Below are 23085 nucleotides of genomic sequence, written 5' to 3' on the forward strand. Positions count from 1 at the left end.
TTGCAGTAAACTGTTCATGAATCCATTGCAAGTCACCTCAGCAGCAAAAGTGTTAAAAATCAATGAAAGAAGGTAAAATAATTGCAAAGGAACAGAAAAGAGAACCCTGATATCTAACCATCTTTTTCTTCTGTGTGATGAAGCTTGGATGTATTCCTTCTGCTTGAGCGCCATTTACCAAGACGCTTGAAAAAATTCTCTTCTTCATCTCTGCCGCCATCCATCCCTGATCCTGGCCCAGCTTCTGACAACTTTACAGCGCTTGTAAATTTCACCTTCATCAATGAGAAATATGAGAATTTCTGTGTGATCATGTGAACACAGAAATAACAGTTAAAGTGCTTAAAGTTTATGTGTGTTCTACACACGAGTACTGTACATATGAGACATGTAAACACAGACAAAATACAATGTAAATAAACATATCTCACATTAAATGGGTGCAATTACATGTCTACATCTAATTAGTCAATAAGGCTGTTACAAATTAGGTCATTCTTAATGTGCCCCTGAGGGCATTAAAATCACAAGACACTTTTTTCCTTTAGTTGTGCTTTTTCCATATTTCGCTATGAAAAAAATACATCAGGAATTTTTTAGGCGCTGACTAGACTACAAAAAGGTACAAAGGGAATTAAAGAGAACCTTTCCCCTGCCCATACATGTGCAGCTGAGTGCACCATGTAATAGGCAGTGCTGCAAAAACCCTGTCTCACGTAAAAAAAAATTCTGATCCTCCTCAGTTATTTAGATATCCGTGCCGTAATATTTGGCGCCCGATATGTAAATAACCGGAGGCGTGTAAATGGCAAGGGGGCGTGTTACTGTGACACTGCGCCGCTGCCGACGATACTCCCGCCACCACGGAACAGAAGAAGAAGAATTCACATTCTTCTTCTCCTCTTCTGTTCCGTGTTGGAGGGGGAGCTGTGCGTGCGCGTGTGCACGCTCTCCTCTACATCTCTTGTCAACAGTTAGGGAAAGACTGTGTGATCTCGCAAGAGAGATCACATAGCACAAGCAGCTGTGACACAGTCCGTAGCTGATTGAACTAGGCCACAGTGATAGTAACACACCCCCATGCCATTTACACGCCCCATTGACACTTCAGGGAGTTATTTACATATCGGGCACCAAATATAACGGCACCAATATCTAAATAACGGTGGAGGATAGGAATTTTTTTTAAAGTGAGACAGGGTTTCTGCAGCACTGCCTATTACATGGTGCACTCAGCTGCATATGTATGGGCAGGTGAAAGGTTCTCTTTAAGCAACCCGTGTGATATTCAGTCTAAAGCTGTTTTCACACAGCTTGAGTACGGCTGCATTTTAGTGTCTGTATTATGGCTTGTGGTCATAATATGAATGCTAAAATGTGGATGTATTATGGCCGTGTGAAACTTTCCTGAGTCTGAGCATGGCATATGTTAAGTTACTCAAACAGATATTTTAGCATTGCAAATCATGCAGTTGGGCATTTTCAAAATTACCTAATGATTAACCAGAATGGTTAAAGGGGTTGTAAACAGAAAGTGCCCCTCTCGTAAAATAAAAAAACAAAACGATTTATATGTTTTCATTTACCAGTTTTTCAGAGTGTGAGGTTCCTGAGATCAGATCAGAGCACAGACATTGATTAGAATAGTCCCTGTCTGCCTCTAGCAGAGCAGGAAGTCACAGTATGATCTGAGGAATCAGTAAAGGAATTACAGTAGCCTCATCTCTCTTTGAGCGTGAAACTGAAAAACGACCTTAAAGTTAGACCTCATGCACGCGGCCATGCCCGTAATCACGGTCCGCGATTACGGACACGGCCGGCCGTTGGCGGCCACGGACAGCCACCCGCATTTTCGGCCTGTGATCCTATATAAAGTATAGGAGCATTGTCCATAAAAAGTAAAACATAGGACATGTCCTATCATTTGCGGAGGCTTTCTACGGCCCGGACACCTTCCCGCAAATATGCGGGAAGGTGTCCGTGGTCAATAGAAATGAATGGGTCTATAATTGTGGACCATAATTACCACCCGCAATTACGGACGAAATCTACGGTCGTGTGCATGGGGCCTTAATTAACATCTTTGTTATCAGCTTCAATAGTAACTGTTGAGAGATTTGCATGCGACTTACATGTAAATTGGTGCATCTTTTTTTAGCCCATATCTTTCTTTTTTAAATATTTGTTGAGCAACAGTTTCATGAAAATCTTGTGAAATTTGAATGTATATGCTACTCACTGGGCCTCATATATGAAAACTAATGGAGGCAAGACCAGGCAGGAACTGGAATTGTTGCCCATTGCAACAAATTATATCAAATCTGAATTTTGATAACGTGCTATAGGGAACACTTCCAGGTCTTGTCTGAACTAGTTTTCATACATGATGGTTATAATATTCCTATGGGCTGCAGCTATTGCGCTTCAAAAAGCCTATATGTAGCCACAGCCTTGGCAATATTAAAGGGGTTTTCCAATCAGAGATATTAATGACATATCCACAGGATATGTCATAAATGTCAGATAGATGCGGGTTCCACCTTTGGGACCCGCACCTATCTCTAGAACGGGGCCCCCTAAACCCTGTTCTACTGCTCTGTGTTGTGGCTGAAGCGTGTGATTTTCGACCATGAATTACGAAAACAGCGTAACTCGCTGAGCTACTCTGTTTACGTAACTCCCACGGTAGTCAATGGAAGTTATGAAAGCAGCGTAGCATGTGAGCTACACTGTTTCCATAACTACCATTCAGTTCAATGGGACTTACGGAAAACAGCGTAGCTCAGCGAATTCATGGTCAGGAATCACACGCGCCAGCCACAACACAGAGCGCTAGAACGGTGTTTTTAGGGGGGCCCATTCTAGAGATAGGTGTGGGTCCCAGAGGTGGGACCTGCATCTATCTGACATTTATGACATCCTGTGGATATATCATAAATGTCTCTCATGGGAAAACCCCATGATGAGAAGATATGTGTGGTTATAATTGAAAGGGGTATCCTTCTGAAAGAATTGTATTTACAGATCACAAAAATCTGATTTTTTTAAAATTCTAATTGACTGAAGACAGTAGTGTAGTTATTTCATGCATAATATTGCATGTTATCACCTTATTGCTTACAACCCCTTTAAATGAAGGACAATACTCAATGTGCAATACATAAAACACAAAAATGACACAATTACAAATTCAGAAGAACAATGTCTGTCTAGTGCTTTGCATTGTACAGTTTATTACATTATTTTCTGTTTAGGTCAATCTCTACAAATAAAAAATGTTTTTAGGTCATATATGCTTGTATGTTGTGTTAGCTATTTATTCATTTTAAGCTAGTTACCTTTTTATCTGTCTCCCCCATCTCCTGTGCTGGCAAGCTCTTCCTAATGCCAGTGGCATTCTATGCAAATGAGAAGGAGGAGACAGGTTGAGGAGGCATTCTATTAATTTAATAAAAAAGACAAATCATGTCAGCCCCCACCCTGCCCCCCAAAATCTCCAATTTGTCCAATTTTCAACATTTTTCATGGTGTAGTCCTGTGTGATGTAAATGCATTATTTAGCATTGCTAAGGTTACATAACTTCCTAACTGTCCTTATTTCTTTTAGATTCCCATTTCACATCCCTCAGATCTTGATAAAAAAAAAAACAACTCTTGATTAAAATTAGTAATTTTTGGGGTTTATAGCTGCAGTGCTATACAGTGTGGGTGTATCAATTAGGGTATGTTCACACGGCCTATTTTCGGCCGTTTTTCAGGCCGTAAACGCCTGAAAAACGGCCGAAAAATCAGAAGCAGAACGCCTCCAAACATCTGCCCATTGATTTCAATGGGAAAAACGGCGTTCTGTTGAGACGAGCCGTTTTTTACGCGGTTGTTATGAAAAACGGCCGCGTAAAAAAACAGGCGCGAAAAAGAAGTGCATGTCACCTCTTGGGAAGTTTTTTTTTTTTTTCATAGACTCTATTGAAAACAACTCCAAAAACGGCCTTAAAAAACGCAGCGAAAATCGCGAGTGGCTTAAAAAACGTCTGGAAATCAGGTGCTGTTTTCCCTTGAAAACAGCTCCGTATTTTCAGACGTTTTTGAGTTTGTGTGTGAACATACACTAAATGTGTCTTCTTTATGTCGAGCGCTTTGTGTTTAATGAAAGTCAAACATTGTACTGGGCATTTCTGGGCATACATTTTCAACAAATTTCTAATGGAATCTGATTAGATTTTGTTAAGGAAAATACATTTCCTGTGGTCATAATCTTGGGACATACATTTGACAATGATAACTTATCGCTTAACACAACAAAAGATATTGAAAAAGTCAAGTTAAAGTTTCTTGCCACAGTGTATTTAACGCGTTAAGTGTCAACTTACTGATTGCTACATCTGTATCTTATTGGGCAACCGTCTTAAAGGGGTTGTCCAGTCATAAGAAATTGATGGCCTATCATTAGGATAAGCCATCAATATCTGATCGGTGGGGGTCCGACTCCAGGCACCCCTGCTGATTACCTGTTTTGCAGGGGCTGCGGCGCACATAGGAGCGCTGCTTCCCCTTCATTTCTTATCTGCCTGTACTGTGAATCACCAACACACTTGTAGCAGCAGTTCACAGTATTACGCATTCTCTCATTCAAGTGAATGGGAGAAGGCTGTAATACTGTGAACCGCCGCTACAAGTGTGTCGAGATTCACAGTAGGAGCAGTGACAGTAATGAAGGGTAAGCAGCTGATCGGCACGGTGCCGGGAGTCAGACCCCCACCGATCAGAATTTGATGGCCTACCTAAGGATGGACCGTCAATGTCTTATAACTGGACAACCCCTTAATTTCTTATAACTGGACAGCGTAACACTAATCCCCTATTCAGTATATTTTCATCCTGGTAAACCATGTAATTGGAAAAGAAATACACTGCATTAGTCAGGCCAACCTTGGTATTCACAACTTCACAATGACAAATTCATTTTTAATATATAGGGATAGAAGGTTGGAATATAATAATACTAATCATTTTGCAAATTCAGATTGATGATATCACACATTTCATTCTTTAATTGCTAGAAATAATTTAAATATTACCTTAGAGCTCTGTCTGATAAATGACAGACGGTCCACTGAGCTGATATCCAAAAGATCTTCAACACCATCTGTGAGCCCAGAGAGGGATGAACGTTTCAACCAATTGCCTATGATAGCAAATGAAAATAACAAGACTAGTATTTGGAATTAATGTACGGTGGTAGTCGTATGATCATAGCTAATTAGGTTAAGAAAAGTAGACGCACGTCCGTCAACTTCAACCCTTCTCAGATCAATTATATGACATACATCGCTAGATTATTTATAACCCTATATGCCTCTTGTTATTAGATAAGCATCTAGTCCCTTTTTGCTGACATAGTATCTACCATCACTCTATTTTGGGATAGAGAACTCCATATTTTAACTGCTCTAAAGGTAAATAGCCCTTTCCTATATTGATGTCCGAATCACCTATCCCTCACATGTAAAGAATGTCCCCTCATCCGTTGTACAGTTATTGAAATGAATAAATCATGTGCCAGTTCTTTGTATTGACCATCCATATATTTATACATGTGGCAACTTTTTTCCATGCTGAACAAGCTCAATTTTTCTATCCTCTCATCCCATCTAACAATCTAGTCGCCTGTCTTTAAACCCTCTCTAGGTTTGTAATATATTTTTTTTTTTTTTACAATGTGGGGTCCAAAACGAATCCTATATTCGACATGTTGTCTTAAAAGGGGCACTATTACATTGGAAGTGATTTTTTTTTTTATCTCTCTTATTATTCACCCTAAAGTCTTATGTGTTTTTGCAGCTATAGATTGACATAGAGTTCTGCTGCTTAGCTTACTTGTAACCAGAATACCCAAGTTCTTCACTGGTTCTGTTATCCCGAGTCTTATTACGCTTGCTGTATATGCAGTAATACTATTATTCCAGCCTAGGGGATGTACTTTACATTTATTGACATTAAATTTCATCTGCCATGTACTTGTCCAGCTTATCAAGGTCTTTATTTAATATTTTACAATTAATCTGAGTTTTAAGTATCTACAAAGTTTTGCGTCATCAGAAAAAACTGCCAATGACAATTTACTTTTAATCCCTTCTACAAGGTTATTAATAAAAAGAATTTGGCCTAACACGGATCCTTGTGGTACTCCACTGATAGCTATAGCTTATTTTGAGTGTGTACCATTTACAATTACCCTTTGTTTTCTGTCCCTTAACTAATTATTTTCCCATGTAAATACATTTTCTCCAAGTCTCTTCTTCTGTAACTTCAGTACAAGGCTTTTATGTGGTACAGTATCAAATGCTTTTGCAAAATCTATAAATGTCACATCAGCCGCATGACCAACATCCAGATTTGCACTTACCTTCTCATAGAAACTGAGCATGTTGGTTAGGTACGACCTGTATTTCATGAACCCATGCTGGTTATTAGATTTTCTACTGCTATTTACTTTTGCAGTCCGTCTCTTACAATATGTTCAAATATTAACATTACTGTTTTACAATTTGGCACTATTTTATAATGAAACATTTGGCATTTTATTAACATTAAAATGTTAAAATTGTTTTCCATGGACATCGTGCATTGTTATGATCACCAACCTAGAGGAAGTTTTAGCTTTTTGCGCAGGGATATCCTACGGGATCTGGATCTTGAGCGCTTCTCATTGGTGTTACCGGAATGAGCTGTGGTGCATTCTGAGGTGTCTGGTTCTGACTGACTACTAGTGTCACTTGCGGCACTTTGCGATTTAAACACTTTACGCCAGAAATCTTTACGGCCTAATCCTGCACCTTGCATTTGCTCATCACTGCGGGACAGTTCAGGGTGAACATTTAAATTTTCTGCATTGCTGTGAGAAAGAAAGACAAAGAAGAAGAAAAACTATTATGTCTTGGAGAACCTACATTGCTATAGTTGCAGTTATTTTTTTTTTTTAAATAGCAATTGTATTGTTCACACCACCTTCTTTAAACACAAAAATAATATCTGGTGAAAATAAAAAAAAACACAACACATTTCAATACATAGTAACTTTTTTCCAAAATGTAAACCAACATTTAGAAACCAGGTGGGAAACAAATAATACACCCTCTCTACTTCCACGATCATTAAGAGAGTAATTAACAGCCAGGTGTTACTAATGAAATGAACAAGATTAGATAATCATCAATAAGTGTGACTATGGCTGGCCATACACATTAGATGTTTGTCGGCCGAACCTCAGTTAAGGATTTTGGCGGGACCGGTTAAGGATCTTATCTATATGGTGGAGTTCAGATTCCCCTCGACGGCAGATGTCGGGGAACAGAAGAGTTGGACATGTTGAATTTAAACATGCCGATCCTTTTGTTTACAAATAGATATTCTCACTTCTCCCTCTTGAAAACACTTGCAGGCTCGGCCCAGTATGGGGGAATCGGGAGGAATAGCGGTCAGCCAAACATTTGTTTGCCCGACAGATATCTCAAGTATATGGCCAGCTTACCTCTACAAAGATAGAACTTTTGGACATTTTGTTTTCTGGAGCAATCACGTATGTCATCATGCCAAGAAAAAATGACAACAACAATGACTTCAGAAAAGCAATTGTTGTTGCTCATCAACCTGGGAAAGGTTATTATAAGTCCAGCTATAAACAATTTGAAAATGTAAAGTTGATGTTTTTTTTACAAATGCAAAAGCCTTAAAAAAAGTTGACAATCTTCCAGGGGAATCCCAGCAAATTCAGTCCAAGGTCAAGAAAAACCCAAGAGCTACATTGCATAACCTATAGGTCTCCGTAAGCAAATTAAATGTTTATGTTCACAGCACAATCAGAAGGGAGTGGTCACAAACAGGCCCCTTCTCTCCAAAAAGAATATGTCAGTGCGACTATGACAGCAAATTTGCATTTGAAGAAATCTGTTTTGAAGTTCTGAAACAATATCCTGTGGACTGATAGACTAAAGTTGAGATGTTTGGTCATCATGCACAGCACCATGTTTGGTGAAAACCAAACACAATGTATCACCACAAACACCTCATATCAAGAACGGTGGTGGAGGGATGATGGCTTAGGCTTGTTTTGCAGCCACAGTACATGGGTGACCTGCAGCCATTGAGACAATGAAGAACTCCACTTTATAGCAGAATATTCTTGAGACAAATGTTAGGCCATCTGTCTAGCAGTTTAAGCTGGGACAAAATTGGGTCATACAAACAGGACAATGATCCCAAGAACACCAGCGACCAGACATCTGTTGGCCAAAGATTATAAAAATCAAGGTGTTGGAATGGCCAAGTCAAAGTCCAGATCTTAACCCTATTGAGTTGCTGTGACAAAATCTTAAGAGATCTGTGCATAATTGAATGTCCTTAAAGAGGCTCTGTCACCAGATTATAAGTGCCCTATATTGTACATGATGTGATCGGCGCTGTAATGTAGATTACAGCAGTTTTTTATTTATTTAGAAAAACGATCATTTTTGACTGAGTTATGACCTATATTAGCTTTATGCTAATGAGTTTCTCAATGGACAACTGGGCGTGTTTTACTATATGGCCAAGTGGGCGTTGTGGAGAGAAGTGTATGACGCTGACCAATCAGCTTCATACACTTCTCTCCATTCATTTACACAGCACATAGCGATATAGCTATATTGCTATGTGCTGGCACATAAACACACTATAACATTACTGCAGTGTCCTGACAATGAATATACATTACCTCCAGCCAGGACGGGATGTGTATTCAGAATCCTGATCACTTCTCTGTGATTTACAGCACAGCACAGCGAGATCTCACTGTAAATGACAGCTTAGAGCGTAATCTCGCGAGACTATGCCTGTTGTGCTGTAAATCACAGAGAAGTGCAGAGAAGTGGTCAGGATTCTGAATACACATCACGTCCTGGCTGGAGGTAATGTATATTCATTGTCATGACACTGCAGTAACGTTATACTGTGTTTATGTGGCAGCACATAGCAATATAGCTATATCGCTATCTGCAGAGTAAATGAATGGAGAGAAGTGTATGACGCTGATTGGTGACTGATTGGTCAGCGTCATGTACTTCTCTCCACAACGCCCACTTGGTCATATAGTAAAACACGCCCAGTTGTCCATTGAGAAACTCATTAGCATAAAGCTAATATAGGTCATAACTCCGTCAAAAATGATCGTTTTTCTAAATAAAAAACACTGCTGTAATCTACATTACAGCGCCGATCACATCATGTACAATATAGGCCAGTTATAATGTGGTGACAGAGCCTCTTTAAACATTGATGAACTAAAGCAGAGTGGACCAAAATTTCCCCAAAACGATATGACAGACTGATAAACTGCTATAGAAAACGTTACTGAATTAATTACAGTAGTTTCTGAATGTTGGTTGACTTTTTAGAAAAAATTACTAAATATTCAATACAATAAATGTATTGTGTTTTTTTTGTAGTTACTAGAGGTTATTTGTATGTTTAGAGAAGCTGGTGAGGATGTTATTTAGACCCTGATAAATAAAAACATAAAATTAAAGAAGGGTTAATTTTCTTTTTTCTCTTGACTGTACATCATGTACCACAGCTTTAACATCAGAAATTAGTGAATACGTACATCACTTATCGCAAAGAAAAAGTACTGAAAGGCTACTGTGTTCAATAAGTTTGAAATCTAGGTAAAGTGTGACAATCTAGGGGGCCCTGAAGGACATGATCACGCCCTGAACTCTAGGGCTTAAATAAGAATTAAATTAAGAAATCAAGAATGGTCTTTGAAAACAAATTTCAGCCCAGGAGGAGGATCTCACTGTAAGGCCTTATTCACATGAACGTGTGCGTTTTGCGCGTGCAAAAAACGCAGCGTTTTTTGTGCGTTGCAGTACCGTGTGTCATCTGTATTTGGTGCGCGGCTGCGTGATTTTCGCGCATATGGCATCGTTATGACACTCTGTTTTTATGTTTAGAAATAGAAATTAAGGAGGTGGTTTTATTTTTCCCTTCATTTCTTTAACAACTGTTGCGCGAATCACGCGCAGCACACGGAAGTGCGATTTTCACGCACCCATTGACTTCAATGGGTGCGTGATGCGCGAAAAACGCTCAACTATAGGACATGTCGTGAGTTTTACGCAGCGGACACACGCTGCGTGAATATCACGGACTGTCTGGACAGCCCCATTGAGTTACATAGGTACCTGCGACGCGTGTGATTTTCACGCGCTTATCACAGGCGTTAAATACGCTCGTGTGAATAAGGCCTAAGTGGTAGCTGACTGGCTGCTGTTTACATGGTTATCTGCTAAGGGATGATAACAAGTGGATATGTGGCTTATTCAAGTTCTTAAAGAGGTTGACTCACCACAGATACCACTTTCAAATGGAAGTTTCCACAGCTATCAGGGGGTCTAGCCAGAACACCGTGGGTCTAGCCATCGGCACTTCCGGCGGACCACGGCCAGCCCCACACAATGGGGGGGACAAGCAGCGGCCAGCCACACACTCCTCCTGCAGCAGCAGTATTAGATGGCAACTATTCAGAGTCTGCCAGAGCATGAGCCACTCTTACAGAGTAGGTATCCATTCTAGCCAACAGAGGGGGTTCCTGAACAGGGGACCCCTCTCCATGACGCCCTAATAGAGCATAAGGACAGGTGTTGTCTTGACTATGGGTTACTATTGTTGGTACTAAGTGGCCCCTATGGCTGAGGTTACTATGTCTGTTTTTTTGGAACTATGGCTAGTACTATATGGGCACTATGACTGGTAATGTATGGGCACAATTACCGATTTTCTGTCAGCACTACAGCTGGTGTTGTACAATTTTTCTAAAAAAGTATTCACCTCTTTCCCCTCGACTTCCCCCTTGTTTTATTGTATATCAGCGAGTAATCATATAGAATAATACTGCTTGGCCCTGATCATAACATGTTAAAATGAAAATAAATTTCTACAGAATGATTTAAGTGTTACACAGAAAATTAGTGAATACATGATTGTTCATCCCTATTAATTACTGCAGTAATTATTACTGAAATATAATTACCCCTTATAACTGTATTTGGAAGGACCATTTGCTAATGGGTCCCTTTTTTGTTAAAAACACCCGAAGACGAAAGAACACTCCAAAAAACTATGTGACAAGGTTTTCGGGAAAAAAACACCAGTCAGGGGACGGATGCAGGTACATTTCTAAGTCACTGAGTACATTAAATGCAATCATTATAAACCTTTAAGAATGGAACACAATAAGACCAATTGCAACTTTGAAGGAGTTACACATTTCAGTGGCTGAGGGTAGGTATGCATACAACAGTTGTCCAGCTTCTTCACCAGTTGAAACTTTATGAGAGAATGGAAAAAATACACAGAACAGCTGTTGAGCATGCGATAAGAACTCAAGACTGGAATAACGATAAAAGATTGTAGTTTATTACTGAAGTCGTTTTTATTGAAATTTATTGAATATTCAGGGGAAGAAAATCCCCATAATATATTGTGCATTTACATCTCCTTTATAAGTACACACACAACACAAGCCATATAAGCATCCTACCATCTGACCAGCAAAATATCCATAAAATAAACAATAAGGGTCAGTTCACGTAGAGTTTTTTGCTGGTGGTCAGTTTAAATTCTTCTGGAGCAGTGTGACCCTGTGTGGTAATGATTCTCTGCATCAGCCTGAAAACTTGCTGGGGTAGTTAAAGAGACTCTGTCACCACATTATAAGTGCCCTATCTCCTATAATGTAGGTGACAGCAGTGCTTTTTATTTAGAAAAACGATCTATTTTCACAACATTAGGAGCGATTTTAGCTTTATGCTAATTAGTTTTTTAATGCCCACGTGGGCGTGTTTTTACTTTCGACCAAGTGGGCGTTGTACAGAGGAGTGTATGACACTGACCAATCAGCGTCATACACTTTTCCCCATTCATTTAGACAGTGCATAGTGACACTGCGTTATTCACTATGTGCTGTCTTATACTGACATATTAACGTTACTGAAGTGTTTAGACCGTGACTCGACATTCCTTCCAGACAGGACGGGATGTCTATTCACAATCCCTGCACTTCGTTAACGTTTGTTTGGTACTTAGGGCATGACCACACGTGGCGGATTTCGTCCGCAACTGTCCGCATCAATGCCGCACAGAATCTGCGTTGCAGATTCTGCTGCGGATCTGCACAAAATGTGCAGTAAATTGATGCGGACTAGCTGCTGCGGACTGCGGGAAAAGTACTTCCCTTCTCCCTATCAGTGCAGGATAGAGAGAAGGGACAGCCCTTTCCCTTGTGAAAGTCAAAGAAATTCATACTTACCGCCCGTTGTCTTGGTGACGCGTCCCTCTTTCGGCATCCAGCCCGACCTCCCTGGATGACGCGCCAGTCCATGTGACCGCTGCAGCCTGTGCTTGGCCTTTGTTTGGCTGCAGCCGTCACTTACACTGAAACGTCATCCTGGGAGGCCGGACTGGAGACAGAAGCAGGGAGTTCTCGGTAAGTATGAACTTCTATTTTTTGACAGGTTGCTGTATATTGGGATCGGTAGTCACTGTCCCGGGTGCAGAAACAGTTACTGCCGATCGCTTAACTCTTTCAGCACCCTGGACAGTGACTATTTACTGACGTCTCCTAGCAACGCTCCCGTCATTACGGGAGCCACATTGACTTCCTCAGTCTGGCTGTAGACCTAGAAATACATAGGTCCAGCCAGAATGAAGAAATGTCAAGTTAAAAAAGCAAGACGCATCCGCAGCACACATAACATGTGCATGACAGCTGCGGACTTCATTGCGGAAATTAGAATCTCCATTGAAGTCAATGGAGAAATTCCGCCATGAGTCCGCCACTGCTCCGCAACAGACAGAGCATGCTGCGGACACCAAATTCCGCTCCGCAGCCTATGCTCCGCAGCGGAATTTTACGCCTCGTCTAAACGAACACTGCTAAATTAAAGTGTAAGTCAATGGACAAACGGCTCCGCTGCGGATTAACGCTGCGGAGTGTCCGCAGCGGAATTTAAGTGAAATTCCGCCACGTGTGAACCCAGCCTTACAGCAGAGCAAGCGTAATCTCGCGAGATCTCGTTGTAAATGACAGGTTACAGCGAGATTACGCTTCGTTAACGAAGTGCAGGGATTGTGAATAGACATCCCATCCTGGCTGGAAGGAATGTCGAGTCACTGTCTAAACACTTCAGTAACGTTAATATGTCAGCATAAGACAGCACATAGTGAATAACGCAGTGTCACTATGCGCTGTCTAAATGAATGGAGAGAAGTGTATGACGCTGATTGGTCAGTGTCATACACTCCTCTGTACAACGCCCACTTGGGCATTAAGAAACAAATTAGCATAAAGCTAAAATCGCTCCTAATGTGGTGAAAATAGATCGTTTTTCTAAATAAAAAGCATTACTGTCACCTACACTATAGCGCCGATCTACTTATGTAGGAGATAGGACACTTATAATGTGGTGACAGAGTCTCTTTAAGAAAAGTAAAGCTGAGTTCACACCTGCCTAGTCAATTCTATTGTTCTGCTCCGTCATAGGAGCAGAATAACAAAATTAATTATGGCAGAATCTGTGTTGTAGGCTCCGTCAGGAGCCTCCAACCCAGATGTGAACAGAACCGAATGTAGGATAATATAGGAGGAAAATCTGCTGCTGTCTGCAAGAGATCCATTACTTGAGAAAATATTCATTTTCAGTAAGATTATGACTCCAAATACAAAGGGAAGCAAGTGCCCGTAACTTTGGAAACCTTTGTGCACAAAAAAATCAATATACATGCATGTTACTAAGTCCCTGCAGAAAAAAAGTTACACTTATCTGTTTTATGAATTGAACTTTCCTTTTTACGGCTTCAGCAGCTGTCATAACTAGTTTGCAACCTTTTCTCCTTTAAAACTTCTTCTCTAAGGGCGTTCCCCAGCACTGGTCGCATGTTCTCTTCTCTGGCTGTGTGGATTTCTCAAGCACGAGTGCAGCTTTCTCTCTGCTTTCTCCTCAGCTCTCCTACTCCCTTCTGCTGCTTCTGAGGCCATTTGTGTCTATGTATCTCTCATCGCCCTCTCTCCCCTCCCCATCTGAGCTTCTGCTCACAATCTTCTCCCTACACTATAGCTCTCTGCTGGCACAGGGGACGGGTTGCACTGTGCATGCCCAGCTATCTGAGGTTGGGAGAGGTCCCTGGGCAAGCACTGTAGTGATCACTGAAGATGAGAAAGCAGCTGCTGGACAACTGAAGTGGAACTGTTCTCATCTGCACAGCACTAACCAGTGCACATGTTCAGATTTCACAGTAAATGCTCATTCATGAGCCTACAGAGGAGGAGCTGCTCAATTTGCCATCATGGAGCTGACTGACGGATTAGAGAGAGAACTGACTACAGAGGCAATTAAGACCAATTGGAAATGTGTTTTATTTTACGAAAAACATACATTGCAATTAAAAAAAAACTGTGCAAAGGTGTACATAGCCTTAAAAGAACTGATAACTCAGCAAAGAAGTAAACTTTTCATGTACACTAGAGGGGCTTTTAACCCCTTAGTGACCAGCCTATTTTAGGCCCTAATGACCAAGTAATTTTTATTTTTTTTCTATAGTCGCATTCAAAGAGCTATAACTTTTTAATTCTTCTGTCGACATAGCTATATGAGGACTTGTTTTTTGCGGGATTAGTTGTACTTTTTAAGGGCACAAATTTGGGATAGATATAATTTTTCGATTAACTTTTATTAACTTTTGTTTGGGGAGAATAGAAAAAACCCTGAAATTCCGCCATTGTTCTATGCGTTTTAAATTGACGCCGTTCACTGTGCAGCGTAAATAACACGTTACCTTTATTCTATGGGTTGTACGATTATGACGATACCACATATGTATAGGTTTTTTATGTTTTACCGCTTTTGCACAATAAAAACCCTTTTGAATTAAAATTATTTATTTTTGCATCGCTGCTTTCCAAGAGCCGTAATTTTTTTACTTTTCTGTCAATGTAGTGATATGAGGGCATGTTTATTGCGGGACAAGATGTAGTTTTGATTGGTACTATTTTGGGGTACGTGGGACTTGTTGATTAACTTTTATTCTGACTTTTTTGGGGGGCAATGGAAAAAAATAGCAATTTCGCTATAGTTTTTTTCGTTTTTTTTTTACGGTGTTCACCTTGTGGTTTAAATTACATATTAACTTTATTGTTTGGGTCATTACAGTTGCGGCGATACCATGTAGTTTGATTTATTTTTTACACTTTTCCTATATAAAACCACTTTTTATGGAGAAAAAAAATGGTTTTATTAATTTTTTTACTGTAATTTTTATTAATAATCTTTATTTCACATTACTTACTTATTTTAATAGACCCACTAGGGGACTTTGCTATGCGATCTTTAGATCGCTGTGGTATACTCAGAATACCAAAGCATTATTGCCTGTCAGTGTAAACCTGACACGCAATCTATTAGGACGTGCCTCTGGCGCGTCCTAATAGGCATATGCTCAGGGCAGACCTGGGGGCCTTTATCAGGCCCCCGGCTGCCATGACACCCCATGGGAGACCGGCGATTGCATTTGCGGGCCGCCGATTGGTGAGAGAGGGAGCTCCCTCCCTCTGCAAATGATTTAAATGCCGCGGTCGGTATTGACTGTGGCATTTAACGGATTAAACACCCGCGATCAAAGTAAACTTTGATCGTGGCAAGTGGAGCAGGAGCCCGGCTGTCATCAGACAGCTGAGACCTGGCTCCAGCCTGCACGAGACACCCGTGCAGGGCTTTGACTGGGCCATCGTGAAAAGGCGGCGGCCTAGCCTAAGGCCCCTTAGTGACCGCCGTGAAAAGGCGTATTAGTGGTCACTAAGGGGTTATGTATTGTTTTCTTGAAGTTCTTCTCTAGTATAATATATTAACAATATGCCAAAGTCATTATTAAGGAGATTATGTTTTCTGAACTATATGTTGCAATAATGGTTAAGAGCGGCCTCATTTATTTCTACAGGGGGAGACTGCACGTGTGTGGCCTGCTCTTCCATTGCGAACATGACTAAAACTGTTCTCTTCTCAGGGTTGATTTGAGTCTTAGGTGGTCACACTCCCACCAATCAATACTTTATGACCTATCCTATCTATTTGGGTGGGAAAGCCACTTTAATCCCCCTACAATAGTCGCTTATTGAATAGTACTGTACTTGTTGTTTGGTTTTAGAGACCAGGAGGGGATGCTTTCATTCAGGATATGTTATATGTGTCCACTTAGTAATTAGATTAAATGTACAATACGAGACAACTTCTGTGCTCCATATAAATGTGTAATGTAACAAATATTTTTTTATAATTAATCGGCAATTTTTTTGGTCTTCTAGAGATAAGCAGCGCCTCAGAAGTATTGCAGCGGCTCCCCTTTTCTACCTTGTATATACATTTTTGGGAAGGGTAACGCAAGTAACCAGTTTTAATTTTTGGCAAAAGATCTTAAAAATCAAATGTATATTCACCATAATGTATAACTTTACAGTCTATTTGCAAGAATAATCATTAGAATCCAGACCCTAAGCAGTGTCGAGGGGCCTAACCATAGGGGTTGCAGAGGTTGCAATCGTGCCCTGTGCCTGGAGTCTGAGAGAGCCTACTAGGTCCCCTACCACATATGAGGAGACCAGTACTATCTGTGTTATAGTTAGGGGTCATTTATATATTTTGTATTGGGGCCCAGGAGCTTCAAGTTACACCTCTGGCTATGTCAGATACAAAAGACATAGAATATGAAAATACAGTATCTGGTCGCAGAACATACAGTGCATAAACAGTCTTTGCAATAGTTGCCTACTTACTGCTCTGGAGTCTGTGGGGGGTGGCTAGAGATGTAACTTCGGCACTCCTCGGGCGCATAGGATACCCTGCCCTTTTCAGGAGCACTCGCTTCTTCTGGTCTAGGGGTACAATAGGGCCAACCAGAGGAAAATAAAGTCAACTAGTTCCCCAATCCCTTTTTAGCTAGCTAGAATCATCTTGGAACTGTTCTTAATACATAATACTATAAAAGAATGCTGTTTAACCCATATATAAATATATATATAAGCAAGAGCAAGCAGTGAAATGGAAGAGCATGGGAGCAAAAAAATCAGCAACATAGCCTTATGATCGCTAAGCTTAGACCGCGCTATAGCACAAGCAATCAGGGAAAACATACAGTGCATTAACGCGCCTTATTATAACGCTGAAAGCTTAGCAGCCACAGTCAGAACTCAGCTCTTGTTGTACAAAAAGATGCGTACCTAGCACAGTGTATGCCAACATCCTAATAAGATGTTTGGGAAAATAACATTCTTTCACACAAGTCATGTAATCACATTTTTGGACTTTGGCCCATACAGCTTTGACCAGGTCTATTTTATATTATCCATAATCATTAGTCAGGAAAGAAACAACACAATCGTAAAAAGAAAAATGTTGGCCATTTATTTAATTCACTTGAGTATATGAAAAACAAGTATATTCAATTGATTGATTCATTATACTGGGGAAATAGGGAATGTTAATCTTTTACTTTCACGTTTACAAAGATCTCAATAGGAAATTAATAAATGAAATCAGGTTAGCAAAGTTAGCCACCAAAAAAAATTTGCTTACGACATTAAAAGAAATCCCAATCATTTTTATAAATATATAATTGTCAAAAATAAAAAACCTGATGATATTGTCCCTTTACAAAATGACCATGGGAATTTAATTGTACTGGACAAAGAAAGTCTGGCATAGGAGCTGTACTTTCATCTGATGAGCTGCCAGTGCCAGATATTCAGGGGGAATTGAGATTCTCCAGCCAATATTACCTACTTAATACAGGAGAAAGTCCAGCTGTGCCTGAGCAAATTAAATATTGATAAAGCTCCTGGCCCAGACAGCCTTCACCCACGGGTATTAGGCTACATTCACACAATCGGGACAGATTTACGTGAGTAGAAAACGCACGTAAAATCTGTCCGTTTTGCATCAGTGTGCTTTGCGAGTGGCATGTGTTTTTCACGCACTCGCAAGCACTTTTTTCAATGTAATTGATGCGTATGTGCATCCGTGTGATATCCGTGGATTTTACGCACTCATTGACTTCAGTGGGTGGCTAGCTGCGTGAAAATGCACCAATATAGGACATGCAGTGAGTTTCACGCAACGGACACTCACGCATGTGTGAATAGCTCCAGTGAAATCAAAGGGGCTGTATGCTGTGCGTTGTTTCGATGCACAGCACACAGACGAGATTCACGGTCGAGTGAATGAGCCCTCAAGGAAATTGAGCTCGGTAGTTGACAGACTATTATGTCTTATCCTCTTAGACTCACTTGTAACAGGATCAGTGTCACAGGATTGGAAGACCGCTGATTTTGTAGCAATTTTTATGAAGGGAAGAAGGTGGAACCGTGTAACTAATGTCCAGTAAGCTTGACATCTGTGGTATTTTAATTATTTGAAGTTATTCTAAGAAATTAACTGCCAAAGTATATATAGCAGTGTATAATTTAATAACTGATAACCAGCATGGATTCATGAAAAGCAGGTCATGGCTAACCAACATGCTCGTTTTCTTTGAGGAGGTAAGTGCAAATCTAAATGTTGTTCATGTGGCTAATGTGATATATCTGAATCTTGCAAAAGAATTTGATACTGTACTGCACAACAGTCTTGTACTGAAGCTACAGATGCATTGACTGAAGGAACATGTATGCACATAGGTGAAGAATAGTTAATGGACAGAAATTAAGGATACTTAAAACTCAACTTGAATTTAAATGTTGATAAATGTAAAGTAATGCCCCTCGGCCGCAGGAATACTATTAGTCAAATACATTAAATGGAATAAAACTGGGGATAACAGAACAAGAGAAAGACCTGGGTATTCTGGTTACAAGTAAGCTAAGCAGCTGTGGTCAATACCAAGCAGCAGCTGCAAAGCAAATGCAATTTTAGGGTGGATAAAAGGAGAAATAAATACCTGTGATTCAAATGTAATATAACCCCTCTAGAAATCCCTTGTAAGGCCACATCTTGAAAATGGGATTTGGTTTTGGGCTCTTTATTGTAAAACTAAATTATAGGAGAGCTGGAGAGAGTATAAAAGCAGGAGTCTAGATCATTAAATGGGATGGGTGGTCTCTCTTACAATGAAAGGCTATAAAAATTGGCCTTGTTCAGCTTGGAAAAAAGACGCCTTAGGGGTTGATAATATTATACACATGTATAAGTATGAGTGGGATGAATACAAAGAGCAAGCACATGATATATTCTTTACATAAAATTTATAAAGGACGACGTGCTATTTTTTGTGTGTGGAGGATAGGCGTTTCAAACATCAATATTGGAAAGGGTTCTTTACAGTTAAAGTAGTCAAACTATGGAATGCCTAGACCAAGAGATAGTAATGGAAGATACTATGTGAGCTTAAAGGGTTTGTCCACTTATGAGCAATGTTACAGTTTATCAATAAATATGATCTACATATAAAGTTCTGTAGCGTTGTCAATTCATTCCATTACTTATCTTGTACTGATGCTGAGTTACAGCCTGTTATTGGAAACAGTCAACAAGCTTGTTGAAACACTAACAGCTTAGTTGAACTCCTATAATGCTTTGGGACTTTTATATTAAAGGACTATACTGTGTCTGGAGTAAAGATAACATTTCCCAGATTACAAAAAACCAGAGCAAGACCACAAATAAATAGAGCAAATGTCTGTGTAACGGGACCCATGGAAGTAGTGATTGTCATGGGGCCAACAGAAAATAGAGTGGACCCACTGTGTTACTAAGGGATTTGACGTAGGGCTAAACTAAGTAGCAATGTCTAAGGGGTAACTCGATTTTCACCCTTAAACCGCGGTACAGAGATATGAACTTCGCTGATAGTGACCCAAAGTTGCTACCCCTAGAGTAGTCTCCCTTAGCCACGGCTGACGTGCACAGGCATGGTACAGAAACAGCAGAGAGCATACAGAAACAGGTATAGAAAAGGTCATGGCGGGCAGCAGATGGACACTCATGGTTAACAGACCCAAAGGTCAGGGCAGGTGGCAGAGCATTGTCATAGTTGACAGGCAAGTGGTCAGGGCAAGCGGCAGTCAGGAATGGTCAAAAGTTAAGGAAAGTTAACAGGAAATCTAAACGATATATGATGCAGGGTATAACTAGCAAGCTAGTGTTAAACCTAATTGTTAAGGAATTGGAGCAGAGTGGGCGGAACGCTTTTAAAGCATGGAATAGCTTGGGATAGCCGGATGGAATATTTTGGTGCGCACTAGTCGTTTTAGAAGAGAAGGGTTAGCGTGCCTTAGCAGCAGCTGTAGAAAAGGTAGGAGGTAAGCAGCAGAGACCAGAGGAGTGGAGCAACGCCGGCCAGTAGGCAAAAGACACCGGGAAGTGGTAAAATACCCGGAAGCAGGCAGTGGCAGCCGTTGTTACACTATGCAAACATTAAGCCACCTAGAAATGTTGAGATTTCATCCCTGAAATCTGAAAAAATTAAAATAAAGGGAACATTTAAGTATCGCAGTATAAGGCCAAGTCAATTAATCTTTAGAGATATCAATCTGTCCATCAATTTTATTTGTTTCGGTGCAAATGAAAATAACAACTCATGAACTGGAGAGGCATCTGCAAGACAACCCCCAAAAAGGGAGTGATTTTGCATGTGGTGGCCGCAGACAATTCCTCTCTCTTTATCCTTCCTGACTGATTCTTTACTAGTAGTCGAGCTCCTCTAGGATGGCACGTCCATTGCAAGAAGGTGTGTTGTTTCTCCCAGCACTGTCTCAAAGACATGGAGCAGATACCAGCACACGGCCTGTTACATGAGGAGAACCCGACAGGACCATAGAAGGAAATCAGCCCATCAGCATTACCAGTATCTCCTTCTTTGTGCAAGAAGGAACAGGAGGAGCAGTGCCAAAGCCCTACAAAGTGACAGAAACAGACTCCATGAGGTTGGCGTGTGGGCCCGACATCCTGTAGTGGGACCAGTGGTTACTGCCAAGTACCATGCAGCTCGATTGGCATTTGCCAGAGAACACAAGAATTAGCATGTCCTCCATTGGCGCCCCCTTATCTTCACAGATGAGAGCAGGTTCACACTGAGCCCATGTGACAGACGTGAAAGAGTTTAGAGACGCCGTGGTGACTGTTATGCTGCCTACGACATCATCCAGTATGACCAGTTTGGGTCAATGATGGTCTGGGGAGGCATATCCTCAGAGGGTCTATGCAGACCCTGATGGCTGTTAGTTACCGGGATGAAACCCTGAGAGCCATTGTCAGACCTAACGCAGGTACAGTGTGCCATGGGTTCCTCCTGGTGCAGGACAGTGCCCAGCCTCATGCGGCCTGAGTGTGTAGGCAGTTTATGAATGACATAAGCACTCATGCTATTGACTGGCCCACATATTCCCCAGACCTGAATCCAATTAAGAACCTCTGAGACATTATGAATCAGTGCATCTAAAGTCACCAAGTAGCGCCACAGGCTGTCTAGGAGCTCAATAATGGGAATGCCCTTTTCCAGGAGTCTCATCAGGAAGATGCCTAGATGTTGTTGGGAGAGCAAACAGGTACGTGGGGGCCATATCCTTTACTGAGTCACATTATGAGTTGCCGTGATGAAATTCACGCAAATTGGATCCGCCTGTGATTTCAATTTTTTGCATTGATTTTTGGGGTGGTTTGGAATCCAGCCCTCAATTGGTTAATGATTTTGGTTTGCATTAACCATTGATATGCAATTTTGTTTTCAACAAATTACAACATTTTTATCAGTAAAGATTTTCAACTTCAATTTTTCAATCATCGAGATCCGATGTGTGATTTAAGTATTTCCTTAATTTTTTTTGATCAGTGTATGTAAACTTTCAAATGCTGTTCAAAGGTAGATATACACTTTAAATAAAATAAAATTAAAAATGGGAAGTATTGATGACATTTTAAAGGGGTGGGACATCTTTTTAACAATATACATACAGTAAAGACGGTGTGTTATAAACCTCACATTATGAGACACAGGCTATACCATCATGAGCCCTACTAATCCTACAAAAGCAATGACTTGGTGATAAAATGACAGGCATTTACATTCACAGAAACTAAAGGTAGTTTTACACGGGCAGATATTGCCCATATTTACACCTACAATACAGAATGTCGATCAGCATTTATTTGTTCTACGATCGCTCGTCCCCATGCATTTTCATCATTTCGAAATAACATCTACCTGTTTACACAGGGAGATGTGCTGCTGACTAGTGTACATTTTTTTGGCTGCATAAAATGTGCGATCAGTCGATGAACGCGCAATTGGTCATCCATCGGCTGATCTTTGCCCTGTTTACACAGAGCAATGATCGGGATTAAGTGTTCGTATGAACACTCGCTCACCCGATCATTGGCCTGTGTAATAGGGCCTTAATTATGAAGGATAATTATATAGAAGTACAGTGAAGGAAATAAGTATTTGATCCCTTGCTGATTTTGTAAGTTTGCCCACTGTCAAAGACATGAACAGTCTAGAATTTTTAGGCTAGGTTAATTTTACTAGTGAGAGATAGATTATATATAAAAAAAAAAAAGAAAACCACTTAGTCAAAATGATATATATTTATTTGCATTGTGCACAGAGAAATAAGTATTTGATCCCCTACCAACCATTAAGAGTTCAGCCTCCTCCAGACCAGTTACACGCTCCAAATCAACTTGGTGCCAGTATTAAAGACAGCTGTCTTAAATGGTCACCTGTATAAAAGACTCCTCTCAACAGACTCAATTAATCAGTCTGACTCTAACCTCTACAACATGGGCAAGACCAAAGAGCTTTCTAAGGATGTCAAGGACAACATCATAGACCTGCACAAGGCTGGAATGGGCTACAAAACCATAAGTAAGACGCTGGGTGAGAAGGAGACAACTGTTGGTGCAATAGTAAGAAAATGGAAGACATACAAAATGACTGTCAATCGACATCGATCTGGGGCTCCATGCAAAATCTCACCTCGTGGGGTATCCTTGATCCTGAGGAAGG

General features: G+C 40.6%; 1 protein-coding gene across 24 annotated transcripts in view; it reads right to left on the reverse strand.

Annotated features, from left to right (window-relative positions):
• UNC80 (unc-80 subunit of NALCN channel complex) overlaps positions 1 to 23085 on the reverse strand; it is a 186052-nt gene that overhangs the window by 118811 nt on the left and 44156 nt on the right. For 13 of the 24 annotated variants that reach the window (XM_075829670.1, XM_075829661.1, XM_075829665.1 and 10 more), the window contains exons 18-22: positions 16862 to 16960; positions 6645 to 6895; positions 5079 to 5185; positions 3339 to 3398; positions 119 to 302 (exon numbers count right to left, since the gene is read on the reverse strand). In XM_075829670.1, the coding sequence (XP_075685785.1) occupies positions 119 to 302; positions 3339 to 3398; positions 5079 to 5185; positions 6645 to 6895; positions 16862 to 16960 (701 nt within the window). The remainder of the gene's footprint in view (positions 1 to 118; positions 303 to 3338; positions 3399 to 5078; positions 5186 to 6644; positions 6896 to 16861; positions 16961 to 23085) is intronic. The other 11 variants (XM_075829678.1, XM_075829663.1, XM_075829684.1 and 8 more) reach the window with 8 other exon arrangements.

This window comes from Rhinoderma darwinii, chromosome 6 (assembly GCF_050947455.1).
Source record: "Rhinoderma darwinii isolate aRhiDar2 chromosome 6, aRhiDar2.hap1, whole genome shotgun sequence".
Taxonomy (NCBI): Eukaryota; Metazoa; Chordata; class Amphibia; order Anura; family Rhinodermatidae; genus Rhinoderma; species Rhinoderma darwinii.